At 20.2% G+C, this 15,691-nt stretch overlaps 5 protein-coding genes across 5 annotated transcripts; 2 read left to right on the top strand and 3 right to left on the bottom strand.

Annotated features, from left to right (window-relative positions):
• Positions 1 to 958: 958 nt before the first annotated feature.
• Positions 959 to 5,449, bottom strand: PY17X_0824600 (conserved Plasmodium protein, unknown function; the record flags this gene model as incomplete). Its single annotated transcript, XM_720832.2, has 1 exon — positions 959 to 5,449. One exon carries the CDS (start codon positions 5,447 to 5,449, stop codon positions 959 to 961), a length of 4,491 nt encoding a protein of 1,496 aa, XP_725925.2.
• An 832-nt stretch (positions 5,450 to 6,281) lies between these two features.
• PY17X_0824500 (conserved Plasmodium protein, unknown function) lies at positions 6,282 to 7,244 on the bottom strand (the record flags this gene model as incomplete). The annotated part of the gene is made up of 4 exons (XM_022955738.1): positions 6,282 to 6,338; positions 6,498 to 6,571; positions 6,718 to 6,828; positions 6,926 to 7,244. 4 exons carry the CDS (start codon positions 7,242 to 7,244, stop codon positions 6,282 to 6,284), a joined length of 561 nt encoding a protein of 186 aa, XP_022811976.1.
• Positions 7,245 to 8,190: 946 nt separating this feature from the next.
• On the top strand, positions 8,191 to 10,989 carry PY17X_0824400 (CS domain protein, putative; the record flags this gene model as incomplete). Its single annotated transcript, XM_720591.1, has 1 exon — positions 8,191 to 10,989. The coding sequence occupies one exon, from the start codon at positions 8,191 to 8,193 to the stop codon at positions 10,987 to 10,989; it is 2,799 nt and encodes a 932-aa protein (XP_725684.1).
• A 604-nt stretch (positions 10,990 to 11,593) lies between these two features.
• On the top strand, positions 11,594 to 13,426 carry PY17X_0824300 (chaperone, putative; the record flags this gene model as incomplete). The annotated part of the gene is made up of 9 exons (XM_022955737.1): positions 11,594 to 11,702; positions 11,830 to 11,945; positions 12,103 to 12,167; positions 12,290 to 12,386; positions 12,547 to 12,654; positions 12,798 to 12,851; positions 12,944 to 12,993; positions 13,113 to 13,173; positions 13,349 to 13,426. The coding sequence occupies 9 exons, from the start codon at positions 11,594 to 11,596 to the stop codon at positions 13,424 to 13,426; spliced, it is 738 nt and encodes a 245-aa protein (XP_022811975.1).
• Positions 13,427 to 13,961: 535 nt separating this feature from the next.
• On the bottom strand, positions 13,962 to 15,611 carry PY17X_0824200 (long chain fatty acid elongation enzyme, putative; the record flags this gene model as incomplete). The annotated part of the gene is made up of 1 exon (XM_720590.1): positions 13,962 to 15,611. The coding sequence occupies one exon, from the start codon at positions 15,609 to 15,611 to the stop codon at positions 13,962 to 13,964; it is 1,650 nt and encodes a 549-aa protein (XP_725683.1).
• Between the last annotated feature and the right edge of the window lie 80 nt (positions 15,612 to 15,691).

Below are 15,691 nucleotides of genomic sequence, written 5' to 3'. Positions count from 1 at the left end.
TTATTTTTTATTCTTCTATATTTTTAATTCATAAAACTGTGCTTAAAACAAGCCAATGAAATATACATTTTTTTTAAAACAAAAATATTTATAAGAATATAAATATCATATTGTAAATATTAAATAATATGTTCTATATAGTATCAGGATATATAGGCTTAAATATCTGTGTGCATATATACACATGTGCACAAATATTTGTCTATCTGTTTATTTGTAAATTTATTCGATTTATCTGAGGAGGAATGAATAATTTAAATAAAAAAAAATTGTTTGTATTTTTCAAAGCTTTTAAGCAATAAAAAACGAAAGAATAAGAATACAAAAAAATAAAAAAAAATATATATATATATATATGCTTATGAAAAAATGTTAATATTATACACATGTACATTATAAATATGCATGCACACAAATCTTCACTTTCAGTGATATATAAAAATTGTAAAAGTTGAAATTCCATTCAAATTGTACATGATATATTTTTTAAAATAACAAAACAAATTGTAACAAATGAATAGAAATAATTACATAATCTGATCATTTAAAAATAACATACATTTTTTTTTTTATAGATTAGCTATTATGTACATATTTTTTTTTTATGAAATATATTAGTGAATATAACATATTTGTTTGGGGTATTAATTATTAAAATTAGGTAAAAAAATAAAATGATAATAAAAAAAAAAACATTTATAATATTTTGCAGGGGTTTAAAATAAATACTAACTTTTTTGTATCTATCCGAACTTTATTTGACTAAAAAAATGTATATGCAATATGTTTAGTGAATACAATGTTGTACTAATATGTTATGACCTTGTTCATGTTTTTGTCTTCTCTCTTTTTGTATTGCTTTGTGATTCATACTGGTAAATAATAATGTTCCATTTTTTTCGAGTTTTGTAAAAAATGTTACACAGATATTATTATGTGTATCTCCAAATTGGTTTTCTTAAAGTTGAATGTTTGAGAAAAGAAAATTAACTAAATTAGAAAGATCGTTATCACAAAAATTATATTTTTTTAAATTTTTTTGAAAAAAATTTGAAATTGTATTTTTTAAATGACCTTTTGATATATCTAAAAATAGATTAGACTGAAAAAAATAATTTAAAAAATCTTGTCGTGTCATAATTACTAAATTTATATTTTGATTAGAATAATTTTCTTTAACAATAGTTAGATTATTTATTTTGTTGGTCTCAAAAAAAAATGAATTAAATATTGAAAAAATTAAATTTTTAAAAAAAATTGAATATTTATCATCTATCTTTAAATCGTTATATATTTTATTATAAAAATCAGAAAATTCCGATTCATTTGTTAAATTAATGATATTATTTTTAATTAAAAATATGATAGAGAAAATAAACATATGAGGATATTGTTTAAAAAAAATTGTATAGACTTTATAAAGATGTGATAATATTTTTAAATTGGCACTGTCGCTATTTTCGCTATTTTCGCTATTTTCGCTATTTTCACTATTTTCACTATTTTCACCATCATTATGATTACCTATGCTTGCTTCTTTAATTATCTTTTTTAAATATATCAAAATTATAAACGACTCGTTTAGTATTTTTACATATATATAATTATTGCATAATGTATATAAATATTTATCACTAAAAAAATTTGTGTAAAAATCAATAATAACCCTTTTTTGTATAGAAAATGTGTAATTCTTTAAAATATAAAATAGAGAATACGAAATTAAGGACGATATTAATATTGGAAAATATATTTTGGGCTTATTGTTATAGTAAACATTTCCATCGCCCATCACATTCTCATCGCCCATCACATTCTCATCGCCTATCACATTATCATCACCTATCACGTTTTTATCGCCCATCACATTTTTTACCCCCGCTTCTCCGCCATTTTTTTTGTCCGAATTTCCCTTTCCATTTATTTTTACAATTTTTTTAAAAATTTTTTCATACTTATATATTTCATACCTTTTTGCAAGTAAAGAAAATTCATTATTTAAATAAATAAAAAAATTAAACATATTTAAAATGTCTTTTTTTAATTGTAGATCATTCAAAATGTCTAAAAAGCTATCAGGAAAAATATTAATTATGTCAAGATATATAAAAATTGAAATTACTTTATTCTCATCATTTTCCATCTCCATTTCATTTTCATCATGTTCATCATTCCCACCATTTTCCATCCTAATAACAGATCTACTATATGCGTTTAAATAACTTAATAATATATTTAAAGTATATTGCAATTTAATATGAAGCTTACTATAAAACATTTTCATGATAATTTCTATAAGTTCTTTTGATGTGATATTCCTCAATATAGATTGTAAAAAAAATAAATAATTTTTTCCATTTTGATTTAAAACTGTTTGATTTTTTAAAAATAAATATAAAAAATATTGCTTACTGGTAGATTTGGGTATATTTTCAAATGTGTCTACTATATCAATATTTTTTTTGTCTAATATTAAATAAAAAAAAATATTTATTATCGATAATAAAGATATATGATCTATATTTAAATTTATATGATTTGCTAATATTTCCCATATATGTTTAGATATTTTAAAAAAATAAGGGTTTATTGTAGAGCTAATATAAAAAATAAATTCAATAACAATAGTACATATTTTATAATTATTTAATATCTTGTTCATAAAAAGTTTTAATTGGAAATTTATTAATAATGTTAATAATTCATAAGGAAAGCAAAAATAATAATTATAATTTTTTTTTTCTTTAAACTTATTATTATATATTTTGTTAAAACCATTTATATCTTTATCAAATTCATTTATCATAACAGTTTTTAATTTTTTTAAAAATTCAACATGAATTATACTATTTTTAAAATAAATAAATTTATATTTATTTTCATATATTTCTTCTAATATATTTGCATAAATTATTCCAAAAATATTTAAGAGAATAATTTCGTATAAACTATGATAGTTATTTATTTGTTCGAATTTCTTTTTGTCTTTTTTTATACACAACATTGGAGTTTTATATTTTGTTGATTGTAAAATTTGAGAATTATTTTCATGGTTATTATTATCTGCATCTGTATCTGTATCTACATCTACATCTGCATCTGCATCTATTTCATGTTTGTAGTTATCACTTTTTTCATAATTATTTATTTTTTTTTTATCCAAATTGTTGTTATTTTTTGCCTGATCATATTCATATATATTTTTGTTAAATTTAATAAAATCTTGTATTTTTCCTGATAATTTTTTTTCACATATTTTATGTAAACACTTTGTATATTTTTCTAATTTATTTATAATTTTATTAGGACAATTTGGAAAAATCAAAAATATTAATTTTTCTACAGATTTCATATATAACATAAATTCTCCAAAAAAAATTCCTACTTCATCATTTGTATTATTAATATAAGGAATAAAATAATATTTATATATTATTAATAATTTTGTATATTTTATAAACATGTCTAATAAAATATATTTTATTTTTTTAAAAATATTTTCGAAATTTTTTTGAATTTTAAATTGTTTTTTTTTATCTTCTTTTGATTGTGTCTCTTCAATTTTCTCTAATTTTGTTATAGAATATTGTTCCCAGACATAACAAAATATAAATTTAAAATAAGAAAAAAAATTAAGAATTTTTTTTTCTAAAAATAAGAAAATAGTTATCATTCGATTTATATTTTTTTCTTTCATTTTTTCTTTACAACTGTTTATAAAATCACTGTTTAAATATATTTCTTTTAAATCAAAAAATGGTATATCATCTTGTTCTTTTTCACATTTATAGTTAATTATACAAATAAAAAATAAAAATATATTATTGTTTATTTCATTTGCTAATTCAATAATAACATAAAATAAATAAAATAACATATAGTATGTTTCATCAAAATGGTACAAATATATTTCAACATTTTTATAAATATTTAAATTTTTATTATCATAATATATATTTTTAAAGCATATTTTATTGTGTAAAAATATGGATATTTGATCTATTATTTTATTAAAACATTTATAAAATAACATAGTTTGTTTAGGAGACTGTTCTATTTGTTCATTATAAAAATTAACTAATTTCCCAACTGTTTTTAATATATTGGTAAAAAAAATATCCAAAAATAATAAATTTTCATTTTTTTTATAAAAAATTTTTATTATATCTGTTATCACATTGTTAAAGACGTATAATATTTTTTTACATATTTCTTCATTTAAATGTTGAGATATTTTTAATCCTTTAAATAATGTACATATTATTTTATTTAACATTCTTAAATTAATATATTTTAGTTTTATTTCGTGACAATATTTGTATTTTATGTTTACTGTCTTTCCCTCTATATTATCATTTATATCATTTTTCATTAGCAAAATATTATCATCATATTCACAAATAAAAAAACAATTATTCATTTTGTTATTTTCTATTTTTATATGATCAACTTTTCCCTTATTATAACTTTCTTTTTCCACACTAAAACAATTTTCAAAAAAATCATTGTAAACTTTACTTTTTTCATTTTCAGTATAATAAATGTTATTTATAAGCAAGCCATTACTTTCTATAAATTCATTTTCTTTTTTTTGACAATATATGTTGCTACTATTGTCTTGTATAATATTATTATTATTGCTATTGCTATATTCTACTTTGCACACATTGTTGTATATTTCCTTTTTTACAACTACGAGTTGGTCTATAAGGCTAGCAGGTTTAACACTTTCGTCACCAAAAAAATGGTTGATATTTTCGTCACAAAAAAAATGGTTAATATTTTCTATCAAATTTAGACAAAAATCAAGCAAAGAAAGTAAAATTTTTATATAATTTTCATTATTTTTTTTTAAAAATTCATATATTTCATGTATTTGAACATTAGAAATATATTTTAATTCATAATTTAAAATAAATTTATCAAATAATTCAAAACTGTTTAAATTATTATTATATATATCATATCTATCTATTAAAAAATCTGTTAATTCAAATAAAACATTGTATATATTTTTTATTTCAACCAAATTAAGTTCCTTATAAACTAATAATAATGTATTGTATAAATAACTATGATATGAAGGGAAAGACAATAATATATTAATTATATCTATTGAATTAATTTTATCTATTATATTGTTTTTAAAATTATTATACTCATTTGTTGTATCATATTTTCCATACAAATTATTATTTGAAAAAATTAAATTATAATATTTATTTTCCCTTTTTAAATTGTTCAAGTATAAACTTACTTTTTTAATTATTTCTGTAAATGCTGTTTTATCCTTATATATTTTTTCAAATAAATCACATATGTTTTCAATTAAAATTTTATCATCTTCATTTTCTCTTTTATATAAAACACAAATGTTATTTTTATCATTAGGGGATTCAAAATCCTTGTTCGAAAGGCCTTCGCTAATATCATCTTTATCGTCAAACATTGTTATTCTATCTATCGTGCATCGTTTTTTTTTTTTATAATTTCGATTAACAAATTGATAAGTCAGTTAACATTGGTTATTTTAATATTTTCACTTAAGCGTTTTCAAAATTAAGAACAAACAGCATGGCTATGAATACATATGATATTTTTTTAATCCAAAGATATTTCGCTAGCTACATGCTTATAGTGAAAAATGAAAAGCAATCAATATACAAAATAATAAACATGCGCAATGTGTTTTTTCTATACAATGTTCTTTAGTTTATTCGAGAGTGTAGAATAAGCACACACAACAAATTTATTATTACTAGATCTTATTAATTTTGATTTTTGTATAAAATGCATAATATGACAAAAAAAAAAAAAAAAAAAAATTATTTTATTTCATATACATAAATATAACATGCACTTTTCTGAACGTTCAGAATTTTTTTTAAAAAATTTATTTAATTTTCATATATAGCTAAAATTTTGACGACAATTTTTTTATAAAAAAAATAAGCATTATATACTATTAAGAATTCTATACACAATAAAAATAAACTATATTTTACATAGATTTATAAAAAATACAAAATTATTTTAAAATATTAATTGTTGCATTATTATTACAGCTTTAGTATTTCTTTTATTTTTTGAAAAAATTGTTCATAATTTGTTAACAAATCTTAGCCAAGGTAAATACAAAAACAGGAACAAATGAAAAAGGTTAATGAACAAACGAGCAAATGTCACAAAATTATTATTTTTTTCTCTTTAATTATTTATTTAAAATAAAAAATGATAGACAAAAAAAAAAAAAAGGAAACATAAAATAATTTTATCAAATATTAATAGAATAACTCTTCATTATCTAGATCTATTAATTTTCCTATTTCATGCTCCATCTATGGAAATGAATTCGTATAAAAAATATACATGTATGTGTGTAAAATAAAAACACATTAACAATATATATATATATAAACAAATAAATAATAAAATATTGTTCGATTTAAAATAACTTAGACAAAATTAATATAATACGTTTCAAAATATTTACTAACTTCAATTTGATCATATAAATTTATCCATGGTACTTTAATAACAATTATTGGCTCGCTCAGTGTATTAGCAGATACTATATAAAATAAGGAAAATTATGGTTTTATAAAAATATTCATACGCATATTACTGGTATGTATATATATATATGTACATGTTGAACCGATCGCTAAATGAATGAGCATAGAAAATGAAACATATTTGCATTTAAAAATTAGTAACCATCAATTTCAGTATCGACATCAAATACATTTTTTTCCTTTTCCATATTTTTCTCTGTATCCGAATTTATTTTTTTGGTATCATGATTATATTTTATGGACATTTTTTCACCTATCAAAAAAATGTAGTTTAATAAGTATTATCATTGTATTCATATTATTTTATTGATATTTTTTTCGTTTTCTTTTCTATGTTATTAAAAAAATACTTCTTTTATTATATCCCTTTAACTCATTTCTTATTTTATTTGATAGTTCTTTCTGTTTTTTCAATAACGTGTCTAGCCCTTTTTCATTTTCCTCAATTTTTTTTATATCGATAGAATTAAACATATCAAAATTTGTTTCATTTTCGGGACTGTGTAAAAGTATATCCATTAATTTATCTCTTTGATTATTTGTCAAATGGTCAGAATAATTTTTATAATATACATTTATAGGGCTGTGTGTTATTTTCCCTTTATTAAAAAAGTTATCATTAAATGAAATTAAAAGAAAAAACAAATACAAAATACAAAAGGTAGCCATATTGATGGTTTATATATTTTTCAGATAACTAATCAAAACAATAGTGAAAAAAAAAAAAAAAAAAAAAGTAGAAATTCCAATATGTATATATGCTATAAGAAATGCCTTTTTTTAGACGTCTTTTTAGAGAGTTATTTGGAATATTATATGTATAGAGTTTAATAAAATATCCCCATTTTATATATTATATATGGTTTTAAGAAACATTAAGCATATTATTATAATATTATTTTTTACACCCTTATAATTTGTGTATGTACAAAAGAACGACATATATGAAGGAAAACAACTTTTAATGGTTCTTATGAGACAGTTAAAAAATATTAATTTTTAATATTTTTAATATTTTTAATTTTTTTAATTTTTTTAATTTTTGGAAAATATTAAAAATGATCAATTGTGGTCCCTTTTTCCGCTGCTCTCATGTTCATCTTTCCCGCATATCCAAATTTTTGAATTTAAAAACGGGGAATAAAATACTGCGCATTGGAAAAGAATTGAGCACAAAAATAGTCATATATATAGTATATAGTTTATATATGTATATATATGCATATAGTTATATATAGTTATATATAGTTATATTATGCATATAGTTATATATAGTTATATGCATATGCCATTTTTACCAATTTATATTCGGGCCAAACTCACACTTTTAAAGGATAATACAAAAAAAATAAAAAAATGCAAAATAAACGATTTAAAATTATATGCAATAATAATAATAATAAAATAAAAATATATACATACGATATGACAAGAAGGGAATCATGATTTAGTAAATAATGAACAAAAAGAGAGGACCACAATGTATGCATATATATATTCTGTATGAATAAACTTCAATAAATGAAGATCATACACACGAAAAGAAGTTAAAGGAAATAAAAAAAAAAAAAAAAAAAAAACGTGAAACCAGCTAGCTAAAAGTACAAAAATTAAAATGAGAAAATGGCTATCTATAATAATATTAATCGTGATACAAATTTGTACTAAGTATATAAAAACAATTAAGATTCGAAAAAGTAATACAATAATAATTAATCAAAGAAATGGAAATGTAATAAAAAAACGATATTATCCAAATTATTTTATAAATAATACATTAGGAATAAAAAAAAAAAGAAAAAAAAAATTATACGATTTTAAATTGTATAGAGGATGTGGAACAACATGTTCATATGAATGGGTAGAAAATGATGACAATATAGAAATAAAAATTAGACTATCTCCAAATGTGTGTTCTAATGATATACAATATAGATTAACAGATAATTATATTTATGCAAAAATAAAAGAAAAACCCCAAAGCTTAATAGAAGGCAAACTAAAAGGGTTTGTTGATATAAATTATTCTACTTGGTTTTTAGAAAAATATCAAAATTATAGTATATTAAATATATTTTTAAAAAAAAAATATAGAGGTATTAATGAATGGGTAGGGGTAGTAGAAAAAGAAAATATATTACACATATCATATGACAATTTAACATCTAAACAAAATAATTTGGATTCTAATTGTTATAAAAGTACAGAACCAAATGAATTATTATATAGTCAGATTTTTGAAGGAGCAAAAATTGATGATATATATAATTTTTTAATTAATTGGGTAAATAAAAAATCTAATAATCAAAATGAATTTGGTATACCTATACTGAAATTAAAAACTACTATTAATACTAATGACTATGATATAGAAATATTAATCTCGGGGTATGATATAAAATGGCTAGCTCAAGATAGCTTGGTATTAAAATTATGTTCAGGTAAAAATCAAACCGAATTATTTATACATAGAGGTAAAATAGCTACAGGTATAAGTGGACAATTTGGAAATATGATAAGTCATCTTATTAAAGATTGTGAAGAACAAATTATAAAAAAATTACAACATGATATAAAAGGTGTTTTTTATTTAAATCCAACTTCTAAAAAAATAAATCAATTAATGCATGAACATTCTCCTCAAAATAGCTATGATTATGTAATAGGAGAAACAGGAGAAAAAAAACATATTTCCACAAATGAAGAAAATACATTGAGCAAAAAATGTGATGACCATGGTCATAATAATATGAACAAGCTAGAAAAAAATGAAAATTGTGATTACACACACAATAAAGAAATACGAAAAGATAGTCCAGAAGAAGAACTTATAGTAAAAGAATTGCAGTTGAATTCGAAAGTAAAACTTAGTTGTGATGATAAATCAAAAGAACCTGAATTCATGAAAGATTGGTCAGAAGAAAAAAAAATAGAATTTAGAAGAAATTCAATATTGGAACTAAAAAAAAATTTAGAATTATCTCAAGAAAATAAATTAACACTAAAATTAGAAGATTATATTAATTATATGAAAATGTCTTTTGATTTAACAGAAGATGAATCAAAATTAATTTGGAAAAAAGCAAGTCGTAAATCTAACGAACAAAAAAATAGAGAAAAATATTATCGATTTATTGAAATAGAAAATTTAACAGATAAAATTAGTATGTATAACAATGAAAATATTGATTCATTTTCAAATTCGTATATGCCAGTGGATTCAGAAAAAGATATCCACACATTTGATGATTCAAATTTTACAGATGATAGTAATGAAAACAGTGATAAAAAAGAAAAAAAATATGGAGAAAAATATATGAATTTAACACCAAATATGGAAAGTAGCGAAAATAAAGTTGACCAAGATATGAATAAACGATTTTATAATTGTTTAGAAGAAGAATTATTTGATTCTGGAAATAAATCAGAAGTAACAATATATGATACATATATAAATAGCAATGATAAGGAGAAAAAAGAAATGAGAAAAAAATGGAAAAAAAATGAACTAAGATTAAATACACTAATAAATGAACTAAAATATGCAGATGAAGAAATGGTTAGTGTTATTTGTAATAACTATCGAGATGTTTTACTTAGTGACGAATATGCATGTTTAATGAAAATAAGATTAAAAGAATATCCACCTCAAGATATTGATGATAAAAAAATTTTACAAATTATTAACAGTTTTGTTATGAGCTTATATGATGATATTAAAATAGTTATGGAACATGAAGAAAAAGAACATTTAAAAAAAATTCATCTTATTTGTGAAAAAGCTATACATGATGAAAAAGGGTTAAATGATTTTATCGAATCAATGAAACCTTTATTAGATTATTCTTTTCTTGGTTATATTAAACATGCTATAAAAATTGAAAAAGAAAATATAAAAGCACAAAATTTAGATTTTAGAGAACATCCTTCTGACTGGTTAATAATTTTAATGATTATACAAAAAGGTATATATTCAATTTTAGAAAAAGATATTTGGCAAGATGTTATTAATATTAGTGTAATAATTGGTCATGAACAACCAAGTGTAAGAAAAACAATTTTAACAACTATGGTGGGTTCTATGCCTAAAGCAGATTGGATATTTTTTAAAGACATTATTAAAACTTTATTTAAAAGTGTTCAGGAAAAAAAATTAACAGCTAACCATTTTCCAAATTTCCCACATATTATAGAAGCTATTTTTCAATTAAATTATGACATTGAACAAATTTTACCTGACTGGTTCATAAAAGAAATGCTCGATGAATATGACAAATCAGTTGTAGAATTAATGATATCAAAAAAACCTCTCTTTTGGAAAATGAAGGAAACGAAATGGGACAAGAATTTTGTCCAGAATTTTAAAAAAATGCAAATACAAAAATACAAAGAATATGAAAGCCATCGAATTTAAAACATTATTTTTATTTACACACATAATAATTTCGCTATCAATGGAATATTTTATTATTGCAAAATTAAGCTAGCTAAAAAAATTTTACTAAAAAAATAATAATCCAATTTTCCTCTTTAATAGTTCACACTATTAACACCTACAAGCATGTATATATATGCTAACATATTCTTACATATTTATTTATTGTTTATTTTAGATTACCCTGTGTATAAACTTTAAAATATATAACATCAAGGGTATAGTAAATAGCTAGCCCTTATAATGCATACTATTTATATATGTAATTATTAATTTTTTGTGACAAAATTGGCATAAATATAGCTTAAAAATTTGTTTATAAAATTGTGGGGAATTTTTACTTATTTTTTTTTTTTAATGTTATTTAAATTTTAATTATTTTTTTATGTTTTAATTTTTTTAACTTAATATGTGCAATACATGCTACTAATATAATATTTAAAATCATTTACATTTTTTTTAAATAAAATTAAAACAATGAATATGATTAGAAAGGAATAAATATATATATATATATTGTTTGCGTTAAATTATTTATATATTTTTAAAACATATATATTAAATTATAGTTCAATATTAAGGGATGAATAAAATTAAATATGCATTTCCCTTATTGTGGAAACACAACATAATAGGAAATACGATAAAAATAAATCCTATGTCTTCAAAAATAATTGATAGGGTTTTCATAAGTAAGAAATGTCATAAAAAAATGAGGCATATATTAATTATTTATCATTTTTCATATTTTTACAATCGATATATATTTTTATTTCATATATATATCTATGCTTATTTTTTATTCAACCCAATTTATAGATAGTAATAAAACTAATATCTTAAATTTTAGTAACAGAACAAAAATTAAAAAAGTAAAATGCTATAGTTGTAATTGTGATATAAATATCGAAACTCTAGTACCTTTGTGTTGTCAGGTTTGTTTTTTTTTTGTCAACATGCTCATTTAAATTAAATAAAAAATGGTATACACTTATAAATGTAAAAGACGAAAATAATTATTATTTTTATTTTTTTTTTTATTTTTTTTTTCTTTTTATTTTTTTTTTCTTTTTATTTTTTTCACGTGTTTAGAGTTGTAAGGCATTGATTAGTGTAGACGTGTTTAAAATCTTTAACTTTTTCGAGCTTTTTGACATGTATAAAAATAGACAAAAAATATCTGATTAAATAAAATACCTTTAATATGAATAATCACACAGTTATACATTTTGATATAATACACCATCTTCATCATTTATTATTGTTACTTCATTTTTAGAGAACCGACCTATGATATAGACAAAAATATTTTAAAAAAAAAATTTAATGATATTCAAAAAATATACCATCCTGACCGAAACTCTCAAAATCCTGAAGTAGAAACCATTATTTTACTAACACATTTTACTGGCACACTTTATTATAATATAACATAAAATTGTGTGCAAAAATATATGCGTTTTTGCTTATTATATTATGAAACTATTAAATATAATTTACAAATAAAACTTTTTTTTCTTATATTCACTATTTCAGATGGAAAAGGTAAATGAAGTATCAAGTTACATAAACAATGCTTATAAAACTCTCTTAAATGATATAGATCGAGCTATATATATCATGGATAAGAAATATAATTACAAGGTGTGCCACTTAGTTGCCCAGCAATTCATGCATATCATATACATACACACTGCATACACATACATACACACTGCATGCATATGCGCGTGCGAATTAGCAGCTTTGCACAGTTTTGATAAATTATATTGTTGCTAACTTCTTAGATACATGAAGAAGAAAACTTAGAGGATGAACAATTTTTATTTGAAATTGTTGAGGTATGTCAAACATCTTAATGATGATATATAAATTTGGCAATCTTAATTATGTTAATATGAATTTGTATGTGCTTTCATTTATTTTTTTTAAGATAAACGAGGAAATTAACAATCCTGATGCGAACATTGTCGAATTGGCAAAGTAATACCCCCCCCCAAATTGGATAGCATATTTATTTTAATGCATAATGTATAATGCTTAGTATATTTATTTTTGCATTCTCAAGTTTTATAAATATTTTATTTTTAATATAACATTAGGAAATATAAAGACAAATATCAAGACCATGTAGAAAAAATAAAACTTTATTTCAAACAAAAAGTAATAACATAAATTGTCTATTTTTGATAACTTGAGTAGCAATACTATTGTTGAATTGGTTCTTGCTTTTTTACTCTTAATGTTTTATAAAAAATGTTTATTCATCTTATTTTATTCATCTTATTTTATTTTTTACTTTATTTTTTTTTTTTATTTTTTTTTTATTTTTTTTTAGGATTTTGACAATGTTATAAATGCTTTAAAAAGGTTAAAATTTATAAATAGAATTTTGGATAGGTTGCAAAATATATAACATAACAAAATGGTAATATATTGAAATTTATTTTGTTAATGTTATTTTTTACTTTTTTTTTTTACACACACTTTTGTATTGTTTTTGTACTATTTTATGAACAAATATTTATAATTTAATTTGTGCATATGTTTTTTTTTATATTCATGAAAATATTTTTGTAAAAAAAAAAAAATAACAAAAGACTTATTCTTTTATTTCTAAAACAATTAAGATAATTAGTCTTGTAATTTTCAAGATCAATGTAAAAAGCATTTTTAAAAAAATAACTACATGATGTAGACATGTATGTATATATAAAAAAATGCGGTAACGCTTTAAAATAGTATATGTTGCTAAGTTTTTGCAAAACAATTTTAACATTTAAATAAAACAATAAGAAAGCTGTTAACATCAGCGAACCACGGAAAATAAATGAGAGTGTTTTATTTTATTATTTTTTTTTTTTTTTTTCTTTTTTTTCTTTTTTTTTATATAATTAAATGGCTTGTGTATGCAAATCGGTTAATAAGTAGTTACTGATTAATATAACAATTTAATAAACTTTTTTTTTGTTTGATTTTTTAAATATTTTAGTTGAATATATTTCAATAATCCATCTAAATGCCCCATGAACACATAATCCTAATATTGCATTGTTGTAAACTTTGAGGCCATAATATATTGGTATAATTAAACAAATAAGATATAATAAATAAGATTTGATGATTTTTTTAATTATATAAAACAAATTATAATTTTGATATACATGGGGTTGTACTGATATATCTTCATTTTTTTGATTTTCTTTTCTCGAAATATTATCTATAGGTGGTTTTGATATTATATAGGATATAATAGATGTATTATATATATATTTTATTAAATTGTAAAAATTTTGAAATTGTAAAGAATTTTTTAAGGATTTTATATTTGTCTTCTCCACACGTTCATCTTCATTCTCTACATTTTTATCGTTATTATATTTTTGTGTTACATTGTCTGAAAAATTATTTTTTTCCTTTTTACTTTTAGTAGCAATAATCTTATCATTGTCTGTTTCTTGTTTTCCTAAAAAGGTTTCGTCATTTTGAATCTCTTTAATTTTTTTTGAATAAAAATTTACAAAAATAAAAATATTATCATGGGCATATGTTGCAAACCCATTAAAACATAATAAAAATGTTTTTATCATATTAATAATAATTTTTTTTAATAAAGCCATATTTGAATAATAAATATTTTTATATTTTTTAAACATATGCATCTGATCATTAAAATTAGTTTCTGGTATTTTATTTTTATAAGAATAATAATAATTTTCATTAAAATAAAATGAAAATTTTAGTAAAGATAATGTAAATATAGATCCAATTAATACTTCAGCAAATAATTTAAAAATATCTTTACTTTTACACAACATTATGAATCCAATAAATCCTAATACATGTATGCTTATCATATGTGTTGCAACATCTCCTTTTATATTTCTATAATAATTATTAAAATAAAAATTTAAAAATAAAAATGCATATGTTAAATATAGAATAAAACTTGCAATTGCATTTTGTATATAAATATTATTGTCTACATTTTGAATAGCATAATATGATATAAATATTCCTATAAACATTTGAAATATTTGTAAACATGTTATAATTTTACGAAATTTATATACTATTTTTGGTATAATATATATACAACCAAAATAACAATACATAATACTATGTACTATTAAATTTAAAAATACAAAATAATGTGCATGTGATACTAACTCTTTTTGAGAATATAAACAATATATTACAACAGTTAAATGATGATAACTATGCAAAAAAGTTAATTTTTTTTTTTTTAAAATTAAAAATATTGTATCTCCATATTCAATTACTTTTGTTAATGTAAATATACATATGACTGCTCTGGTTATAGCACTATATTCTTTTTCTTCTAAAATTATATATTTTAAAACATTTTTATCATATAATATAATAAATAAAACTCCTAAAAATGAAAAAAAAGATAGACTCAAATTCCATAATATTTTTATATATTTTGCTTCAATTTCTTTTCTTTTTTTCATTATTTTTTGGAAAATAAGAATTATTGGAATATATAAAAAAGATATTGTTAAAATTATTGGTTCATATTTTATCGCTAGTTCTCTCCCCTTTCCTGGGGCCCAATACTCTTCGTTTATAATTTTCATTTTTTCAATTTTGTGAAAAATATATAAAATATATAAAATAATAATTATAGATCTTTATTCAATTTTATTCTCTCTTTCTT

Source organism: Plasmodium yoelii (assembly GCF_900002385.2).
Source record: "Plasmodium yoelii strain 17X genome assembly, chromosome: 8".
NCBI lineage: Eukaryota > Apicomplexa > Aconoidasida > Haemosporida > Plasmodiidae > Plasmodium > Plasmodium yoelii.
This window is presented reverse-complemented; position numbering and strand designations above follow the sequence as displayed.